Consider the following 20,689-nt stretch of genomic DNA (forward strand, 5'->3'; position numbering starts at 1 on the left):
AACAAAAAGGCTCATTCAAATCAGAGTGAGTGAATCAAAAAGTTTGCAAAAAAACTTGCAATGGTAGCACATCTTACAGTAATTAGTAAATGTGAGGACAAAATAATCACTTTTCACGTAATTTATTCTGGCTCGCATCATGCAAAAACACGCTGACGCATTTCGGCTATGCATCAGAGCGTATTCTCTGATAAAGGATGTATCGAGTATTAGAATTGAGATGAAAATGATTTAAAGTCTCAGCTCTTCCAGTCTTGGTCACTTATAATCACATTTACTCATGTGGGAGCCAATTCTATCAAAAGCAACACACAATGCAACAAGAAACCTTGGTGTAAGTATTAAATACTACATCTATTATTATATGAGTGCAAGGAGAAAGTGAACCCAAAGTTCAAAGTAAAAGCTACTTAGACATGTTAGAGCTATATGGTGAGGTCTGAGCTCAACGATCCATGTCATCATGACACTGATGGATGTATGCAGGTATGTTTCAAACACATCATCATCATCATCATCATCATCATCATCATCATCATCATCTCTGCAGGGGAAAAAGCTGTACTTCAACTCAAAGTATTGATCTTGATGAAACTGCTCCACCTGCTGGCACAGAGGAGGCACAGGTGCAGAGGCTCTGTTTACATACCGCGTCTCCAGCTCCGTGAAGTATCCGCCGACTGCTTCTTTTTGAAGTCATCATAACCTAAAATGTTAATCAAACCTATTAAGACAAGTTTATTATTTTAACAAGCACAGATTATTAGCCTACTCTGAAGTAGCCTAGGCTGTGTATTTCAGACCCTTACCGTTCGTTGACCATTTTAACCCTCATCGGTCTGTCGTCACAGGGCAGGCCTACATTATTATGCTAAGACCATTGCTTTGCATATAACCTAATAGCCTATAACTGTTAAACCAATGGCTCCTTTGAACACAGTTTGTAGCCTCCAGCTCTCTATTTTGCTGTAGCCAGCAATACAAAAGGTTGTTTATTCTTCTTCTTGATTCTGATATTAGGCTACACAATGTAGCCTATATGGTTTCCAACCGCTGAACTTTGTGAATGAATAGGCTAAATAACAACAGGGGTCACGTCGTGGCTCGACGGATGTGACGAGATTGTGACGAGAGGGGGTCGTTGCTGTGGAGACCGGAGACAAACACACCGGCTGCTGCTCCAGCCTGCAGAAGTCTGTCAGGTCTCCAGATGTTTTTCTCTCCGTTCCCACGCGTGAGTTTAAAGATTGGTTTAATAATACAATATGTTAACGTGTCTAACACCGTCTAACGTGCATGACCGTTTATTGTGTTAAAAGCTTTTTTACATGAATTCCTTCCATAATGTGGAAGAAAACCATAGTTCTCCTGTTCTGTCCTGTTGGTGCTAAAGGGTCAAAAACCCGAGTAAGCCTGGGGTATTTACATTTTTATTTATTTCTTTTTGCGATTAAAATCATTCACTTTTAATATTCAGATCATTCTAATGTTATCAAAACATAACATAATATAAAAAATAAAAAAATAAATAAGACTAGTCATAATCTGAAAATATTTGACACCCTCATCTGGACCCTATTCCATCAAATCAGATAAAGGAAACTAAGGAAAACCCAGGCTTATTCTGTCTAACTAATATAAGTCAGAGTAACAGAGGCTTACTTGCAGTCCCTGCAACTTATATTTGAACTAGCCTGTCAAGCTTAACCTTACTATATGTCAGTGGTCAGACTTCAACTTTTCCAACTAAGTTTCCACCTAAAAAAGCTTTAATTGAAATGGTGAAATTCTGTTTTTCATCATCAGACACTACCACCAGCAGAGTGACCTTACGAGGAGGAAAGGAGCCATGCCGAAGAAAGCCAAGAAAGGTGGAGGAGGTAAGGGTGGTGGGAGGATGGAGAGGCTGGAGTTCCTGCAGCAGAGAGCTCAGGCTGAGGAGGAGATGGCCAAGAAGAGAGAGGAGACACTCGCCCAGTTTCTGAAGGTAACTCATTAATCTCAGTCAAGATAGACAGCAGACATAATGATAGATGTGATAGATAAAGGTGTAAGGATAAGAGTGTAAGGAGAAGAGACACGATACGAATAGATACATTACGCTGCTAAAAAAAACAAAAAAAAACAAGTCCCGTCTTCTTTCCGACGTTTCCAAAACAAATCTACACGTGTCGGCCAGACAAACATCTTCATGACAGTGGGAAATGCAGTCTTCATTCCGCCGCTTTCGTCCACAGGGGCCGCCAAAATCAACACTAAATGAAAAGTCTGTACAGGCGCTTTAACAAGCAGCCGAACAAAATGTGAAATGAACTGAACACTGACTGTTCTCTATGTGAATCAGGACAAGTTGGAGAAGGAGGAGAAGAACACTGCAGAGAACCTGCGGAAGCTCAATGAAGGCTGGAGAGCAATTCTCCGTCAGACTCGAGACCCTGAGCTTCGCCAGGAAATCACCACCTCTGGTCAGACATTTGAGAGGCAGCTGGAGAACATGGACAGCATCATCAAGGTGAGCAACTTGCAGCAAGATTCAACCTGTTCTTCATTCTGGAAATAACCTCTTGGCTCTCAGTAAACAACTCACTGTTTGTTTGATTTTGTTGTTGTGCAGGACCTGCTGCGTGACCTGCAGGAGAAGGAGCGGCAGTCGGCTTGTGAGCGGCGGGTTCACCTGCAGCATTTGGAGCGTCTGTGGGCTCTGCACGAAAGTCATATGACGTTTGTGCAGCAGCACTGTGAGCACGGCATGCAGCAGCTCAGCTCCAGGTTCAACTCCGAGGGGTGAGTCAGAGGACCTGCAGCATCCCCTCCCCTGAGCACAGATGATTTACTCATGATTTAGCTTTTGCTACATGCGTTTTATAGTGAAGGCTCCTGCCACACCTGAAAAAAGGATATTTCCATCACAGGATATGTACCATTGCTTGAAATATGCCTTCAGTCTCATTAAGCTTCAAGAAAGACTGTGGATCTGCATCACACCATGAGCCCAACTTAAAACCAGCGCAAAGCAGCATCAAAAAACACAAATCATAATACATAAGTGTTTTTGCTTTCATTTCAGACCGCCAGAGCTGTCATTTTCCCTTCCAGCATCTAAATTAGCTGGGATTGTCTCTAAATAAGTTGTGGTCAAGCATACTGTCGTCATGGTGCTGTCTGAGGCACCAGAGAACTTTGTTGGTCTGACACTAGCAAAGGCACTTGCGCTCTGTGTAAAATAGGGCTCAGTGACAACTAAGCGGCACAGAATGACTATAAAGACACAAAACAATGACAAAAAGCCACACATTTCTTACTAAAAATCTAAAAGAGACACAAACCACAACTACATAACAAAGGGGAAGTAGGGTTTATGTTATTGGTTTTGTACAGGTGAAGGTGACACCAAATCCATATTGTCCACTGCTGCTTTCTGATCAGAATCTGTGAGCAAACTGTGTGTGTTTCAGGAAGCAGATGTCAGCACGCTCTCAGCAGCGGCGAACTGACCTGGAAGGTGCAACGTTCACCTTGGAGCGGCAACACAAAGAAGTGATAGCTGAAATCAACCGTCTCTATAGTGCCAGCATTGCAGCATACAAGGGCGCTCTAGAAGACAGGGTATCTCACAGAACCAGTTCTCAACCTCTCTATGTAAGGTAAATGACTGAGTCTCTGATTCGTGTGTCCTGTCTCTTCCTCTCACTGTCTGGATTCAGGATGGCAACGGATTGCTGGAGGAGAAGGAGGAGACTCTTCAGATCCAGAAGGGTCTGCAGCTTTGTCACAAAAAACAAGAAGAGGTGGAAAACCTGGTTGCCACAGAGCAGCATTACTTTCAGACAACAACTGAAAAAATGAGGGAGGTTAAAGAGCTGCAGGTCAGTGCAGAAGCAGAATGTATATCTATATTGTTATGTTATTATATCCATATAGTTCTGCAGGAATGAGGTGGTCTGAGGTTAAAACCAGCTGTTTTTATGGTTTATTTTGTGACATAAAATACATCAATAGATAGTCCAGTCCTGATTCTTTAAGCTGTTATGTAGGTTAAAAAAGGCGTATGATTGGCTAATGAGTGTCTAAATGAGACTACAGAGGTTGTCATGAACGTTAAACATCATTGCAGTGAACATGAAAACACACCGAGTCCACCTTTACAGACTTGTTCAGTTTGTACTGTCAAACTGTTATTAACTCTGTCAGAGCAAATATTTCTGTAGCAGAGCTCAGAGCTGAATCAAGCTCAAGTTTAGTGGAAATGACACTGAAGTCATGTGACTGTGATCTTTACTTTGGCTAATTGCATTTAGGCTGTTTAATTGAGATGGTCCTGCTTAACAAATCCTGTCAGGATCATGAACTAACAATGGAAGACAATGGAAAAATCCCACTGGCTTTCAGTGGAGGGGACCAGGCTGATGCTAACTTAAGGGTTGGACTACAACAACACATCATCCCTTCAGCACTGTCCTACATTTTTTACTTCAAAACGTGTAAAACACTGAAATTAAGATTAAGCCCATCAGCCTCCTCATAAACAGAGTAAAGTGTTTGTTCATATACACATAGAAACAGCTTCTGGTTGCTGTGTGTGCACTGATGTGGCTGCGGTGACAATGAGAAGTTGATAATGTCACACCATCTGTTCTCTTCTGGTTGATCTTCACTGTGAAGCTGTGAAGAGTTTTTCTCTGACAGTGTTTCGATAGTCCCTCTGGACTGTCTTGATCATCTGGACAATGAAATATCCTGTTGGCTGTAACAGTCAACACAGTTTTAACTCAAGTTATGACACAGGATCTGTATTTTTTTGTCTCTTTGTGACTTTGCTCCATCAGGACTCAGTCATGCAGATGAGGGAGAAGTTGAACTCCAGTCAGACGGACCATGATGCAGAAGAACGACACCTGACAGCCACCAGCAGCGAGGTGAATAAAAAGACCGACCAGCTTCGCCAGCGGTTGAGTGAGGGTCGCTCTGCGGCCAGGAAGCAGCTCACCCAGCTCACCGTACAGAGCAGCAGCGCCACCAGGAAACTGCAGGCAGTGATCGCTAAGGTGAAATCTGTCACACTGAGTGTCCGCTGTCAAAGCTACAACCATGTGGTGCATCTGTTCTCACTCTGTGCTCTGCTGCTGCTTCAGGGGGAGAGGATTTTACGTGTCGCTGAAATGTGTCAGAAGCTAGAGAGGAAGCACGAAAAGGTCCTGATATCGTCATCTCTATCATCATCACAGATTCACAGATCTGTGATTGAGAAAGAGGAACCTGCAAAGGTAGGCTGTGACAGACAGATGGACAGACAGACAGACTGACAGACTCCACTGAGCTCTCTGTCTCTCTTTGCAGGAGTCGTCTGAGTTTCCGGAGCTGCAGCAGTTGATGCGACGCATGAACACGGCTGTGCTGCTTCGAGACGCACTGAAGAGACAGAGAGGAGACCTGAGCCGACAGAACCAGCAGCTGAGGCTTCAACTCCGTCATCAGGTGGACGACATGAGCGTCAGTGACCAAGCCCTCGACACCCATCATGCACTGCTCACTGTGTCCAGGGCCCCGACCACGACGGCCCCACCGGACGCCAACAGGCGCCACGATGTCATCAGGGTTGTGCAAACTGTCAAACATACAGTTTCTCAGAAAAAACCCTGAATCGCCTATTAAACACAACACTCAGACATCAACCAGAGAACACTATGGCTTCCTGATGATTGGCTTTCTTTGATAAATAGTTTTAAAAGCTCTGGATGAAAAATGTATACTTTTTCATTTGACTACTAATGTGTGGCAATAATTTACCGTAAATTACTTATGATTACATTCATTGTAAAACTCTTATTCTACCTGATGAAGTTAGAATTAGGTTAGATTGACTCATAAATGAATTAACTTTTAAATAATTTTGTTCATCATTTTACTGGATAATTGGCTGAAATATAATGTCTGATTTTCAAACATGGTTAATATCGATGATGATTTACTCCAGAAAAGTAGCCAGCCTCCAGTCCAAACAGTGACTCTATACAGATACTGTATAACAAAGATGACACCACCACCAATTATGTGAAATGTTAAACACTTCCTAAGTGGACATGGTTGTGAGTCAACTTTTTAATTAATGGTTTCCCCTTTAATCCCTCTAAAAAGTTGTTGTTGTGAGATATCATGAGACTTTGTTGCTGAAGACAAATAAAGTTGATTTTCCTCTCATCTGTGTGTCTGAAAAATGTAATTTTACTATCAAAATAGTTTTATAACATGAATATTTCAGCTTCCTTAACATCTTCTTCCTGTTTTGATCTTGTTCTGTCTTCATTCAGGTCTTCATTTTCCATCACACTGTAAGATATGATCAGTGTCACAGTCCCAGAGGAACATGAGGGCACTGAGCTGAGCTCAGAGCCTGTGTGACAGTGATTCACCCTGAGTGACAGATGAATCTCAGGCCGTACCTGTCGCGGCTGTCAGATCATCATGGTGATGTCATGGAAACAGCAGCTCTCTGTGGAACCAGCTCTTCTGTCTCTGCAGTTCATCCTGCAGGTTCAGCCTTGAGGTCCGAGCACAACACTTCAGTCTGACATGTCCTTTGTCCTGCCAGTCTTTGTCCATCCAACACTGTCAGCAACAACATATCATCATGACACTGATGGATATAACAGATGCTGGGACGCTTCAGAGTTGAGTTTCCAACACAGATTTCATGTCAAAAAGACCTGGGGTGAAAACCTGGAAGTGGGTCAGTCAGAATCCTGATCCAGTCCTTCCTGTCAGGATCAATTATAGGACTGTAGTTCTTCATCACACCCTGATGTTGTTCCATCTCTCTCTCCTAGATATCATTTTCAGACGTTTTCATTTATGATCATCATCTCACTCATAGGACAGACTGGAATCAAATACGTTCCTGTTCTTGGAATATTCACAAAAAGTTCAGCTTATATAAAACAAGCCAGCATGCAATTGAACTAAACACTCTAACACATTATTCACCAGTTCAAAACAAGTTGGAAAGAAACATTCATCTAAGCTTAATAAAAGTGACTCATACAAAAATGTTCCTAATAGTGTTCAGGTATAAATCATCCAACCTGCGGCATGTGATGTGATTTCAGGGTGCGTTCACAGCATTATTCACACATCATAATCATAATCATCATAGATGTTTTAAGTCGAGAATATCAGGTAAAGATATTAATTTCAAACCATGTGACTCAAAGTAACGTGAGCTGCGTAAATGGAGTGACGTTACACTGAGTGCAAATGCCCTTCTCTGTTATCAGTGCTCCTCAGTGTGAGGAGCCACACCATGACACCTGCAGGAGGAGGGCACAACAAGCTAAGATGAACACAGTCATTGGAAATATAACAGGTGAGTCTCCACATGTTATATGCTGACCATCCTTTCATTATACTGCGCTCATACCATACTCATGTAGCTGTGATCACATGTGAACTGTGCCTCTTGCAGTGGCTCTGCAGCTCGTCATTCACATTGGTGAGCAGCATTTTCTAAAATCAGGGATGGGAGCTCATGTTGAATGAGACCTCAAGCACTGTGGACTAATGTAGTTTGTTGTCTCCCCTCGATCCAGCAACTGCAACCAAACTAGTTTGTTATTTTACCAACTGGTCCCAGTACAGAACTGGTGTTGGGAGATTCCTGCCTGAAAACGTGGATCCCTTGTTGTGTACTCACCTGGTTTACGCCTTCGCTGTCATCAACCACGACAATGAGATCACTGAGTATGAGTGGGACGAGAAAAGCCTCTACAGATCCTTCACTGAGCTCAAGAGCAGGTAACAAGTTGCACAAGTTTCATGACACAGTTTATACATTATGCATATTTAATTTGGTACAGTTTTTCTATTTATTCTATTCCTCGTACTGTACTTTATTTCATAACATATTGATGTACATCATTTTTTATATGATGTATAGTGTATTTTTTTTCCTTCCTTTTCTCATCTCTGTTGTATTTTACTTAACCATGCCCTTATATTAAATTACATTATATGTATTTGCGCTACTGGATACTTGAATTTCCTATGGGAATAACACACTATATCTCTAAGTCTAATTGCCTCCAAGACTAAACTTAAACTGTTACAGTGCCATTTACAATCTGTTTAGTCATGAATAATAAAGTAATAATATCTTATTACTATTGTTATTATATTTGTAATTTTTTTAATTGTAAGTCTGGCTGAATCTAAAAATATGTAATTTGTAATAATTTAATCCACAAAAAGTCAGAATCAGAAAGCACAAAACTCTTCTCTATAATATTCTGTGTGTGCACCTGTGCAGAAACTCCAGGCTGAAGACTTTACTGTCGCTCAGAGAGAGAGAGGATGGAGCCCAGTGAGTTGATTGTGAATAATTTATCATTTTTGCTAAACAAAATAGTTATTTGGATATCTGATTATAAACTCATTATAAATGAATTTGTGAATTTGATTTTTATAAATGACACAACATCGGTGGCAGGTTCTCCATCATGGTGACCACTGCAGCCAGCCGCCAGACATTCATCCAGTCCACCATCAAATTCCTGAGGACTCATGGATTTGATGGTCTGGATCTGGACTGGGAGTACCTTGCTGCCGGTGGAAGTCCTGCAGAGGACACCAAAAGGTTCACACTGCTCTGCAAGGTGGGACTGAAGATTGTGTGTCTACTTTTGTCCAAATCCAGGTCAGGTCTCAGGTTTTTCATGCTGCTTCATGAGCACTGTGACGCTTTGATACCTCTGAATGACTGTGTGTTGATTTGATTGTTTTTTCTTTCTTTCATTTTCTTGTTATTTTGTTATGTAGTCTCGAAATCAGGGCTTTACGGTGATTCTGTTGATTTCCAGGAGCTTTCAGAGGCCTATGAAGCTGAGAAAAAAGGAGGCAGTAAAACTCAACTAATTCTGTCTGCAGCTGTTGCAGCTCATCCAGATGTTGTTGAAACAGGATATGAAATCAAAGACTTGTCAAAGTAAGATTGAGATTCCTGTCAACCCCACTTTGACAATGCCATTTTTTTTTAATAAGACCTCTGTGTTATTTTTTTCTCTCTCTCTCTCTTTCTCTGTGTGTGTATTTAGGTACCTGGACTTCATCAGTGTTAAAGCCTTTGACCTGCATGATGTTCAAGACAGAGTGACAGCTCACCACAGTCCACTCTACTCTGACAACAATGATAATTTGGTAATTACATAATCTATCTACTCCCAGCAAGGTTACAAGTTGAATTTGATGTGAGTGTTTTCAGTGAAACACTTTGAGAATTTACCTGATTACCAAGCGGACATGAACCATTATAGCATTAATTAACCATAGAGACTTTTAAACTGGGTGTGTTCTGGGGTTATAATTCATTACCAGGGACTACTGTGTTTTGTTTGAAAACAAACCTCCATTATATAACCTCATTCAATGACTCATGTTTTGGTAGAGTGATGACGGTAGACAGAGGAGACACAAAAAAACTAGAAACTGAGAACCTACAGTTGGCTCACAAACCTGCAGGTCAGGCTGAAACATCACCTGTAATACTGTAAACTTGCAAGACCAGTTTTCTACAAATGTAAAAGATCTTTAAACAGAATCATCTCTGTTTCCGTCACCAGTCAAGTACCAAGAAATGTAGTCAGCATGTTACATAATGGAACATGATGATGTTACAGAGAAGTTGTCCTTTGACCTTTTGGATGTAAAAATAGTTAAATTGAGTTAAATTGTGACATAGTTAGTTTATGAACATGTTTTGTTAGGTCAGAGTGAAATTGACCTTTGACCTTTAACTATCAAAATGTAATCATTTCATCTTCTTGAGTCCTACTGATTGCATGATGATGGTGAAACTAGTGAGAGTGGTGGAGCCAGACAACCATGAGGGGGTTCTAGTTTTATGGTCACATTACACTACATTTAATGTTGGGATCAATGGTCTAACATGACCTGCAGTTGAACAGCAAACGTTCACAGCTGAGGTCCGAGTTGTGACTGATAAGAAGCTCACTGAGGTCCATCTCCTTCCTGTCCTGCAGGATCATGTCATGCAGTACTGGATACAGAGAGGAGTCCTTGAAGAGAAGCTGTTGCTGGGTTTTCCTGCCCACTCTCGATCTTTTACATTGTTGACCTCAACGACAGGCCTGAGTGCCCCAGTCAGCGGCCCCGCCACCCCTGGGCCCTACACCCAGCAAATTGGCCTCTGGTCGTACTATGAGGTAATAGGAGAACATTTCACTGAGAAACCTGTGTAACCACGTCATCAAATTATATGAGTTTATATTGTTGTGTCTGACCCACCATCTCGTGGTCCCGAGACACGCACGTCCGTTTGATGAAGTATGACAGGAGAATAACTGAATCATAACTCAATTTATTTGTAATACCAGTTAGCTGTTACAACATGTTTAGATTATCAAAAAGTATTCAACCCAATAACATATTCAAATCAATGGTAAACAGATAGATACATCAGAGTGAACAGAGAATAGTAGCCTACCAAAAGGAGAATTGCTTACAGTATACTGGATCAAACTTCGCTACCCTGACCGTCGATCAGCAACCAGTGTCAGCGCACGTCTGACACCAATTGTTGTTTGCTTTCTGCCTTTTCTACCACCCTGTTGGGGTGTGTAGGTGAAAAGTACACAAACTATTTCTCCATTGGTTGTGTCCTCAAAGGACCTCTCTGCTGAACTTATCTTCCTGTTATCTGTCTCAACAGCTGTCTAGTTTCACTACCTGTTGACCTCTTAATAACACTTCTCTCAAATACAGGAGGAACTACATGTTCACAGTAGTTAAGACTTCTGACTCTCTATCACTTACCTAGTTTATTACTGATTAGGTGTCAAGAATATATGTGTTCAGTTATATCAGTTTATTAATTGTATTAGTTACATTAATTTCCTTTGATTTCTATTTATCAATACTTGTGTGTTGAGCGGCTATGTGTGTCTTCTTATCAGCAGTAAACAGTTCCCCTTTTCCAGGTCTGTAGCAATGTTTACACAATCAGGCACATGATCATTATCAGAACTTACATGTTGAAACGGATTACACTTTGACTTTATTCAGGCACATCTAAATAATCAGAGATCAGCACTTTTAAGAATCAAGGAGCACAGCACTTCTAAATACTGTGGAAAAGCTCTCCAAGTGTATCCCATACTCATCAATATCAATACTGTATGTTAGGGTAATAAACATTTGACAAATCAAGAAAATACTTTCATACTAAATGTATGAGTAAAACATTTGTTTTCATATACAATCTTTACCTGTAGTGACATCAGTCATATCATTAAACTGTTTCCTAATTTGGGGTTGACTTGCACTGCACCTGGTCTAGGTTTGGGAAAGACCTGCGGCCTGAACTGCAAAGCTGGAGATTTTTATGATTTATTATTCTCAGACATGAAATACATCAGTAAACAGTCCATTCCTGATTTTTAAGCTCTTTTCTAAGGCCTGTTGCTACAAGTGTCCAACTGAGACTACAGTGGTTGCTGTGGACGTTAAATGTCATCACAGTGGACATGAAAGCAGATCTACTTACCAGCATGGTTGTGTTTATACAGGCTCTACTGTACTGACTCAGTCAGAAGAAAGGCTCCTGTAGAAGAGCTCAGAGCTCAAACCAATCAAACTACATAGTTTAGTGGTGGTGACACTGGTGTCTCTGGTGTAGGCGATTTATAGCCCAGCATGAGCTTTTTACCTCTAATTGTACTTAGGCTTCAAATGTCATACAGTGATTAAAAGATTATCCTACTCGGCAAAACCTGTCAGGATCATAAACTAACCCAAAGACAATTGGGGAAATCTCAATGGCTTTAAGCAGAGGCAACCAAGTTAATGAAAACCTGTGTATAACAATATATAATCCCTGCATAAATCTTGATTCACATAAAAGGCATAGTAAATCAGATCTTATGTAATACTGAGTCATGCCACACACAAATAAATGTTTTTGTCTTTCTCATCCAGACCTGTTCTTTCCTGAGGGGCAGCACTGTGCATTGGATTGAGAGTCAGAGTGTTCCCTATGCTGTGAAAGGCAGTCAGTGGGTGGGCTTCGACAACCAGCGCAGCTATGATGCCAAGGTAGAGTATGAGTCGGTTGGGGAAGAAAACCGCTTTTTGCTTGATTTAATCCCCCATTGAACAGTTTGTGATATATGTTTTTAATTGTTTCTAATTAGTTTTAAACATGTCTACCCTGACATTGTGAAAGTGGTGTGTATGCTTTCAATAAAACACCTTAATCTGGTTTTAAATAAATCTCCATAGTGTCTTTAAGGTTGGACAAAGTCTGTTTGACTGGAGCAGTGCCCATGTCTGTGTAACCAATGTCAACTCTGTTTATCCTACAGGTAGACTATCTGAGGAGTAGGCGTCTGGGGGGAGCCGCTGTGTGGACTCTGGACATGGATGACTTCTCTGGACAGTTTTGTGACCAGGGCAAATATCCACTGATATCACATTTACAGCGTGCACTCAGTGAAGGTGAGTCAGCCGAACCGTAGCGCTTTTCATGCAAAAAAAAGAAGAAGAAAAAAGCAGCACAAAGTACTTTGTACTGGTTGAAATAAATGATCATCCTGTTTAATTGGGTTCATGAGCACAAGGACATTACCAGAGGCAGCTGCTCCATTCAAAGTTTCATATTTTGTGTTTAAGACTTCATCCGACAGGCAAGCAGATCCACCGGGACAGACGTCCCTTTAATACTGGTCTTCCACCAATAAGGACCTTCCAGAGGGGGTGGGGTGGGAGGGATCTCCTCCTTGTGAGATCTGATCGTCCTCTGTTCTTTACATGTTATTAGCTTAATTTTAGAGAATTGTAAAAAAAAAAACAAACAAAAAAAAAAAAAATTAAAAAAGCTTTTTTTCCAGACTGGAAGACGCAGGAAACACCTCCCCCTGAACCTTGGGTCACAGCCTCTGCCTCTCCCTCTGAACCCACACACCACACACAGGACCACTCCACCACAACCGCCCCGGACAGCAGCTGCTCCCACAACATCACTGTTGTGTATCCTGATAGCAGATTCTGCGCACACAGAGCTGATGGACTGTATGTGAGATCAGACCGGCCAAAAACTTTGTACAGGTGTGTAAAGAGGACGACATACGTCACCAGGTGCCACAGCCTGGGAACAGACCAGAGCAGCACCACCCAGGTTCTCCCATCAAACATCTTAGTTATAGTCAGCTTAGCAGCCTCTCTGTTCCACCTGTCAGGTCTGTGGAGTCATAGTCCCACATCTTTGTCTTAGAAAGGCTTTTCAAAAGTATCAGTTCAACTTTACTGCATAAATAAACATGTAGACTGGTAAAAATAAGAAAGAAAAGAAAAGTGGTTTTGTTTTCTGCAGCTAATTTATTCCTTCATGACAGCTGCATGGAGATACATTTTCATATAGCCCACTGTGAAGAGAATTAGCAGCTAAGGTGAGGAGGTGATGGCTTCGTCAGACCATGACAAAAATCAGCACCTCCAAATTGTTTGCACTCCTTTATCTTGTCTATGGTTGGGTAAAGTTGTGTGTTGGTGAAAAGGTGCAACTAAATCTGTGGCCCATACCTGGACTTTGGGGAGATCCCTGAAGAGGGACCTCCTCCTTTTTGCAGAAAGAAAACATTTCATGACAAAGTAGTTTTCCCTCTGTAAAAAACTAAGGATTGTTTATTGATATGAAAGAGTTAATGTATTTGAAATAGTCACTGGCAGCTCTTCTTGGAGTCTTTGGCTAGGATCTTGCGGTGACACATGACTCGCTCATCTGGTGTCACAGCACTGAAGTCCATCATCTTTAAATTAGTCAAGGTAGAAATCACATGTGTCCTAAAAAAAGAAACACATTAATTAGCTTCTCCATGGACATTTTGAAGACTTCCATGTAATGAATCTCCCTTGAATGTTTATTAAAGGAGCTCTATTCAAAGTCTGTACTTTCATTCTATTTAACTTTTTTTTTTTAAAGAGATGAAACATTTATCATGAATCTGAATGCATAAGAAATCAAACTAATGATGTGCGACCTTCTTTCTCTGTGTCAGTAGTATTACTATGCCTTTAACATGTGTAATGCTGATCTCCATTTAAGCACTTGTTGCAACCTAATTGTTTTCACAAACTTCAGCGATACACAATATGTTCTGCAGACTTCTACCAGCAGTATCCTCTAGAGATTTAGTCTGCTGCTCCATCAAATTTCTCTTTTGTTATCAACCAGCAGGCATCAGTTGTGTCTTTACAGCCGGACATCTTACACCCAAACAGAATGTGTGTGCAAGTAAGTTGCCTGAACTGAAATAACTCCACCTGTAGCCCTTATGGCTTTCCATTTCATTCCCATGTAGCGTGATGGAGCGTAGATGTTGCAGCTCTCTCAGCTTGTCTACCTCTGCAATCTTCGAGATGCTGTTACCATGCAAGTACAGTGAACGCAGCTCATGAAACTCACATAAAACCTGAAACACATACACATCCAATTGTTTTATCTTATTTTGTCTTTATCTTAAAATCTTAATTAGCACATTGAAATCAATCATGAAACATGAAATAATGTTAGTAGTCTAGGTGTGAAGGGATGCAGCCTCACCGGGTCTATGGTGGTGAGTATGTTGAAGGATAGGTCCAACCACATGAGTTTCATTGGCTGTACCAAGAAGTTGTTGAGAATATCCAGGAAGCCAAAAAGGTCTGGGAGCTGGTTGTTATTGAGAAGCATAGAGCAACTCACATACTTCCCAACAGAGAGTATCTTTTCAGGTTGCTGGCGATTTTTGGGTATCACTAGAAGTGCATCTGAACCACAAATAAATTCATAACAATCAGCAAATACTGGCACGATTTTCTTGAGCTAAAATGACATTAGCTAATCAGCTCATTTAGGAGAGTTAGATTAATACACTTTCCTAAGACTGTACATTTGCTTACAACATCTTTAATAAGGTCTCTTTCAGGACAATGCAGTATTTGTGTTATGTCAACAGTTATTACAACTACACTTACTTCCACTGCACAGAAAAAAGGTGTAAATATTATAAAGGGATATCAGAAAAAAACAGAAACAGAAGCTCAGACAGACAGTGAAAAATTGGTGGATCTTACCTGACATTTTCTTCAGAGCTTTAAAAGATAGATCCACTGGAGGACCATATATCTCCATGTCTTTATGCATTTTCTTGTTTTCTTGCATTAGCACAATGTTTGAGTGAAAACGTCTATAGTAAACTGTCACAACTTCCACAAAAATTTACTTTTAATATTGGATGTTAAGTGTTACCTAGCAACAGAAATGACCATTGGTGTCCATTGGAGGAATGACAATGTAAAAAGAAAAGCATCAACAATTTTTTTTTAAATAAATGCAAAATAAAATAAATATTGACTTATCTGGAAGAAACCGATTCCAAAACACCTAACCTTGATTGGTTTAACTTTTTGCTGTTATGAGTGGATTGTTTCTTTAACAGGATTACGCTCCGTGACGTGACACTGCAGTTGTTCATGGAAAATGTAGTTTTTTTAAGGGGACACCCTTCTGGCAGGAACGGTTTAGTGAGACAAGTCTACTTCATTTCCCATAATTCCGTCCGTTCCGTTTCCTTGTTACAGCCCACGAAGCGTCAGTCCAGCTGTGTTTAGTGTTTGGTTTTATGAAAATAGACCCAGACGACGAGTTTTGCCGAAACATGTCGTATTTCTGTGGTTGTCAGTCAACCAGTGAGTAATAGACGTGTTTGTTTTCTTGGCTCACGAAGAAGCCTCAACGGCGACAGTCGCCGTGATTGTTCTTATATGTAAGCTAGGCTAGTTAGCAAGCTAGCATTAGCAATACTGAGCACTTGAGTTGTTTACAGTTTACTCCACCATGTACACTTTATTATCGGGGTTATACAAGTATATGTTCCAGAAGGACGAATACTGCGTGTTGATCCTGGGACTGGACAACGCTGGAAAAACGGTAAATTAAGCTACACTTTGAATTTGCTGCAGCTGGGCGAAATCGGCCCTGTGGAGATATTCTGACTTGTATCTTGTGTAACAGCCCCGACACGTTTGTTGTTCATCACTGAGTCACTTATGATTTCTCAGGTGATGTGTTTACCTTTTGTTAGAGCCACTGGCACATCAAAACTATGGAATACCACAAATGTCAAGGAACTATATATCTTACCAATTTTTTTCCATCAGTAGTGAAAACTTTTAAGCAGCCATTGACTCTCAGTCACTCAGTCAGAGGCTGTTTGTTTATTATTATTATATTTTACTTTTGTATATTGTAGGTCTAGTGTAGGTGCCGGTGTTGATGTCTACTTCCACTTAACTGTAGAGATGTTGCTGCACAGTGAACATGTCACCTGTGCAGTTTCATTAAAACTTGACTGTCTAATTGAGGAATGATGATGATCTCACTCAGGAGGTACTGAGGTGTAGTCTGGCTGTGTGGGCACCCAGTGTTAATCCACACTGACAACTTAGTGTGATGTTTCTATATGGTGCTTCATATCATATCTTGTGGCTGTGTCATCAACCAATTCATTTGTCTCTCAGTTAGAGTCCAATGTAAACCCAACTTAGTTCACTGTACACATTTACTACCAATATGGTACATTCATTCCATCAATAAGAGTAAGAATAATAATAAGAATGACTTGATGAATCCCCAAAGGGAACTCATTTGTCTGTCAGCTCATCTACCATTTGCAGAATAATTAAAAAGCCTGATAGCTGTAGGTATGAAGGATCTTCTGTGTCTCTCCGTCTTGCAGCAAAGAGAGAGGAGTCGTCCACGACTGCTTTTTGTTAATATTGTTCTGTTCAAAACCAAGATCTAGTGCCATATGTCTGTTGGGGTCGGTAATGGAGCAGCCTGTACTATCTAACTACTGTATTCTCTCTCTCTGTGTGCAGACCTTTCTGGAACAGACCAAAACAAAGTTCAGTAAGAACTACAAGGGCATGAGTCTGACAAAGATCACAACTACAGTTGGCCTGAACAGTAAGTGTGTGTTGTGCTGTGTATATTCACCTGTGCCATGAAGAGTAATGGGCTGCTTACTTCTAACAATGACTTCCCAACATTATGCATCACTGCTCTGGTACAGCAACAGCTGAATACCTACACCCTGACTGTCAGTCATTGTTTTCACCTGCTGAAAGCAGGGATGAATTAATACATTTGCTAGATGAATGTGTCAGATAGTGTCATTGTGAAGCAGCTGTTCTCACTCCGACACTGTGATAACTTGATGCTTTACAGTCGGTTACTCTGTAACATCTCCTGTATGTATCTCACTTTTCTTTGCAGTTGGTACAATCGATGTGGGGAAGGCTCGTCTGATGTTCTGGGATCTAGGGGGACAGGAGGAGCTCCAGTCTCTGTGGGATAAAGTGAGTTAGAAAGAAAACATCAACACCATTTAGCAACAACATCAAAGATCACACTAATGGAAAAATTCCTGAAAATGTTTCCAAGATAGTTATTTAATACATAGTGGCTTTATCAGTCATCTTCATTTCAACATGTGTCTAGATTAAACATGGCCAAGACATGAGGAACCAGTGGCAGTAGCTGCTGGGTTTGTCTGCTGCATGTCTACTCGTAAAGAAAGGAATAGTTTCTTTAAGTTTTTTTTTTCAAAAGCCTGTAACAGTGTTTGAGACACAGGCACACACCAGTTACCTGCCCGGCTTAGTTGTGTTAACCCAGAAACACTGGCTGCACTGAACATATGGTTGAAATGAATCAATTAAAATGTGAAGCACCAAACAATTAAATAATAATATCTGAAGTGATAGTTGAAGTTGACATTAAACAGCAGTGTAAACTCACTTGCATTTTTCTGTGTTTCATGTGTACTACACAGCTGATGTTAGCAACAGCTGCTATTTTACAAACTAAAATACTTTCCTGTGGTGAAGCATTGAGACATACTTAGTTGGGTAATTAGAGGCAGGGGGTGGGGGGTTCTGGTGACTGATGCATCATATTACACATGATGTCATCACAGTCAGACGGATGGTGTTGGATCTGCTCTGATGTCTTGTTTGTCTTTCTGTTTATTGATAGTACTACGCTGAGTCTCATGGAGTCATCTACGTGATAGATTCAACCGATGAAGCCCGCCTCTCAGAATCAAAGGAGGCCTTTGGTGAGAGCCAGCCTGCCGTGTCACTGTGTTTTACAGCAACTCACACTGTGGTTTTTGAATATAACTGAGGCTTATTTCCAGGACAGTGATGATGGTGTTGTTTTTGTTGTTCAATCTTTTGTGTTTAACTGTTTAAAATCCTTGTTTAGAGCAGTTTCTCTCTTCAGTTTATCTTACAACATGAAAAGCTTTGTTGCATGCCAGTAAAAAATGTAAGCGAGCTGAAAACAGCTTTAACAGTCAGTCAGTATGTCATTGACATGATACCAATGTTTAATGATACAAAGGTTGACTCAGCGATTTCACTGTGTCTCATCCAGAGAAGATGATCAGCAGTGAGGTGTTGGAGGGAGTCCCTCTCTTGGTGCTGGCCAACAAGCAGGACGTTCCGGTATTGTGTGATCCTCGTGATTTACTAAGACCATGAGCTGTAGACATAAACACACTCCAGAGGTTTAGACTGATGTATTGTTGTGGTTTCAACAGATGTGTGTGTTTGTGTGTGTGTGTCTGCTCTGCCCTCAGGACTGCTTATCCGTGCCCGACATAAAAACCGCTTTCAGTGACTCTGCCCCGAAGATCGGAAAGAGGGACTGCTTAGTCCAGCCCTGCACCGCCCTCACAGGGTAAGACCACCAAACTGTGTGCAGCTGGGGAGAGGAGATGGTGGGAATTATCTCTTTCTCTCTCTGGCTCCACTTGGCTGCTTTTTATTTTTACAATGAAATAACGTTTTATCCTTTTGAAACTAAAATATTTTGGGTTTGTAATGAAGATGTGTTGGGACTACTAAGACTGCGACAGAGGTCGTCAGTAGAGTGGTCGGTCCTTTCATGCAGTCAAGACATAGAGAGATGCGCCATGAATGCGTCTTGCATCCATATCGGATAAAGTCGTTTTGGTGCTTCGCTGTTTAAGCCCTCTCCAGTACTCTCCGCCTTAGACAAGAACAGACACACCTCTTCATCTCTTTCTGGATGGGTGTGGGAACTTGTTCTGTTCCACCAAAGCTAACTGGGCTCTTGTCCTCCTGCAGAGACGGAGTGAATGAAGGGATCGAGTGGATGGTCAAGTGTGTGGTGAGGAACATTCACAGGCCTCCCAGACAGAAGGACATCACATAAGAGGACGTGAAGCGTCTCAACTCTTATCCTGGACTGAAACTTTCTCTTTGAGGACATTCCATGTAAACCTGGAGCCGGTTACCTCTCTTCTCTCCTGTGTTGTGACTGTGAACAGTTTGGATTTCTGCCTCATCACAGACAGCGATGGTGTTTTAAGTCCATTTAAGTGCTTGTTACAGTCGTCTGCTTCACGTGGAGCACCACCATCTCAGCCTCCGCTGCAGCTGCTGTGGCTGTAGTTGTGTCTGCAGGGAGCTCCACTGACTGACAGACTGACTGACAGCCTGCGCTGTGGCCACAGAGCACACACACCACTCTGACTCATCAGATCCCATTTAAAATATACAAAACTGTCATAGCATCACACCAACCATCACACACCAACCTAACTCACATGTTAAAGTGAGTTGATTTTTCCTGCCAACTAAAACTATCACTGTAGCTGTTGCAAGCTTTTCTAAACATATTTATTGAAACAGGAACAATCTGTATTTTTGTTGTTGCAGTGAAATCCAATGAAAAGACCAAAACCAGAAGTGTGTGCAGTTGTTTTCCTTCATCTTTCTGGGCCTAGTGGTTCTAAAAACTGTTTCCAGGCACAAGATGTATTTCTTTTAATAAATAAGGTTAAATAAATCATTTCCTAAAGAATTTGGTCACTGTAGTTTTTAACGAGACTCTGTGAAGAGGATGTTGTTGCTGCAGTGTTTACAGCACCAGCAGGATGGAGTGAGTCAGAATAAACAACAGTGTGTGTGAGTGTGTAGGACAGAATCAGAAGGTGTTTATAGAGATGAGGGAACACGTGACACAATGGCCCCATGTCCAATCAGGTCCCTGCACCCTCCCACCTGGAGATGGATGGAAACTGATTACAATCTGAATGTTAATCTGATTGTAAATAAATCTTAACCTGATTTAAATATTAGCATTAACCTCATTCCTGTTTGGATCTTCATCTGATTAGATCCTTGTTTTTGTCCACATTTATTGAAATCAAATAAAAAACATGTGTAATGTTTTCTCAATTACACAGTTGCATGTTCAGTACAAAATTTCATCACATGTGCACTCACATTTTTGACAGCTTAGGCTGGAGATTTTTGTGTTTTAATAGTGTTTGGAAACAGTCGAGTACACATCAGACTGATTAAAGCAGTAGGTGTGGTCTGGTGTTTCTTTTGGATGTGTTGACAGGGAAGAAGACAAGAAGGACACTTTGTCAGTCACATAATTGTTCAGACGTCGCAGACACTGAACAAAACAAATAATCATAGTATTTTGTTGATATAACTGTTCATGCAGTTGAGACACATTAAATGACAAACAGGACTCGCTGCAGGTCTGATGACCTCCACAGTCACTCTGATCTCAGCTCAGTTGAACTCTCGCATATGTTTG

At 41.1% G+C, this 20,689-nt stretch overlaps 3 protein-coding genes across 3 annotated transcripts; all 3 read left to right on the forward strand.

Annotated features, from left to right (window-relative positions):
• Positions 1-1,849: 1,849 nt before the first annotated feature.
• Positions 1,850-5,640, forward strand: drc2 (dynein regulatory complex subunit 2; the record flags this gene model as incomplete). Its single annotated transcript, XM_083971281.1, has 8 exons — positions 1,850-1,987; positions 2,345-2,512; positions 2,615-2,784; positions 3,456-3,606; positions 3,705-3,866; positions 4,827-5,045; positions 5,133-5,264; positions 5,338-5,640. 8 exons carry the CDS (start codon positions 1,850-1,852, stop codon positions 5,638-5,640), a joined length of 1,443 nt encoding a protein of 480 aa, XP_083827407.1.
• A 1,611-nt stretch (positions 5,641-7,251) lies between these two features.
• LOC310985663 (chitinase-3-like protein 1) lies at positions 7,252-13,698 on the forward strand (the record flags this gene model as incomplete). The annotated part of the gene is made up of 11 exons (XM_083971282.1): positions 7,252-7,360; positions 7,460-7,486; positions 7,584-7,788; positions 8,300-8,353; positions 8,465-8,645; positions 8,850-8,974; positions 9,084-9,186; positions 10,029-10,211; positions 11,983-12,099; positions 12,369-12,501; positions 12,894-13,698. The coding sequence occupies 11 exons, from the start codon at positions 7,252-7,254 to the stop codon at positions 13,274-13,276; spliced, it is 1,620 nt and encodes a 539-aa protein (XP_083827408.1). The 3' UTR covers positions 13,277-13,698.
• A 1,920-nt stretch (positions 13,699-15,618) lies between these two features.
• On the forward strand, positions 15,619-20,149 carry arfrp1 (ADP-ribosylation factor related protein 1). The gene is made up of 7 exons (XM_083971514.1): positions 15,619-15,973; positions 16,924-17,011; positions 17,321-17,403; positions 18,083-18,164; positions 18,485-18,555; positions 18,690-18,790; positions 19,201-20,149. The coding sequence occupies exons 1-7, from the start codon at positions 15,881-15,883 to the stop codon at positions 19,286-19,288; spliced, it is 606 nt and encodes a 201-aa protein (XP_083827640.1). The 5' UTR covers positions 15,619-15,880; the 3' UTR covers positions 19,289-20,149.
• The last annotated feature ends 540 nt before the right edge of the window (positions 20,150-20,689 follow it).

This window comes from Trachurus trachurus (assembly GCF_905171665.1).
Source record: "Trachurus trachurus genome assembly, chromosome: 5".
Classification (NCBI taxonomy): domain Eukaryota; kingdom Metazoa; phylum Chordata; class Actinopteri; order Carangiformes; family Carangidae; genus Trachurus; species Trachurus trachurus.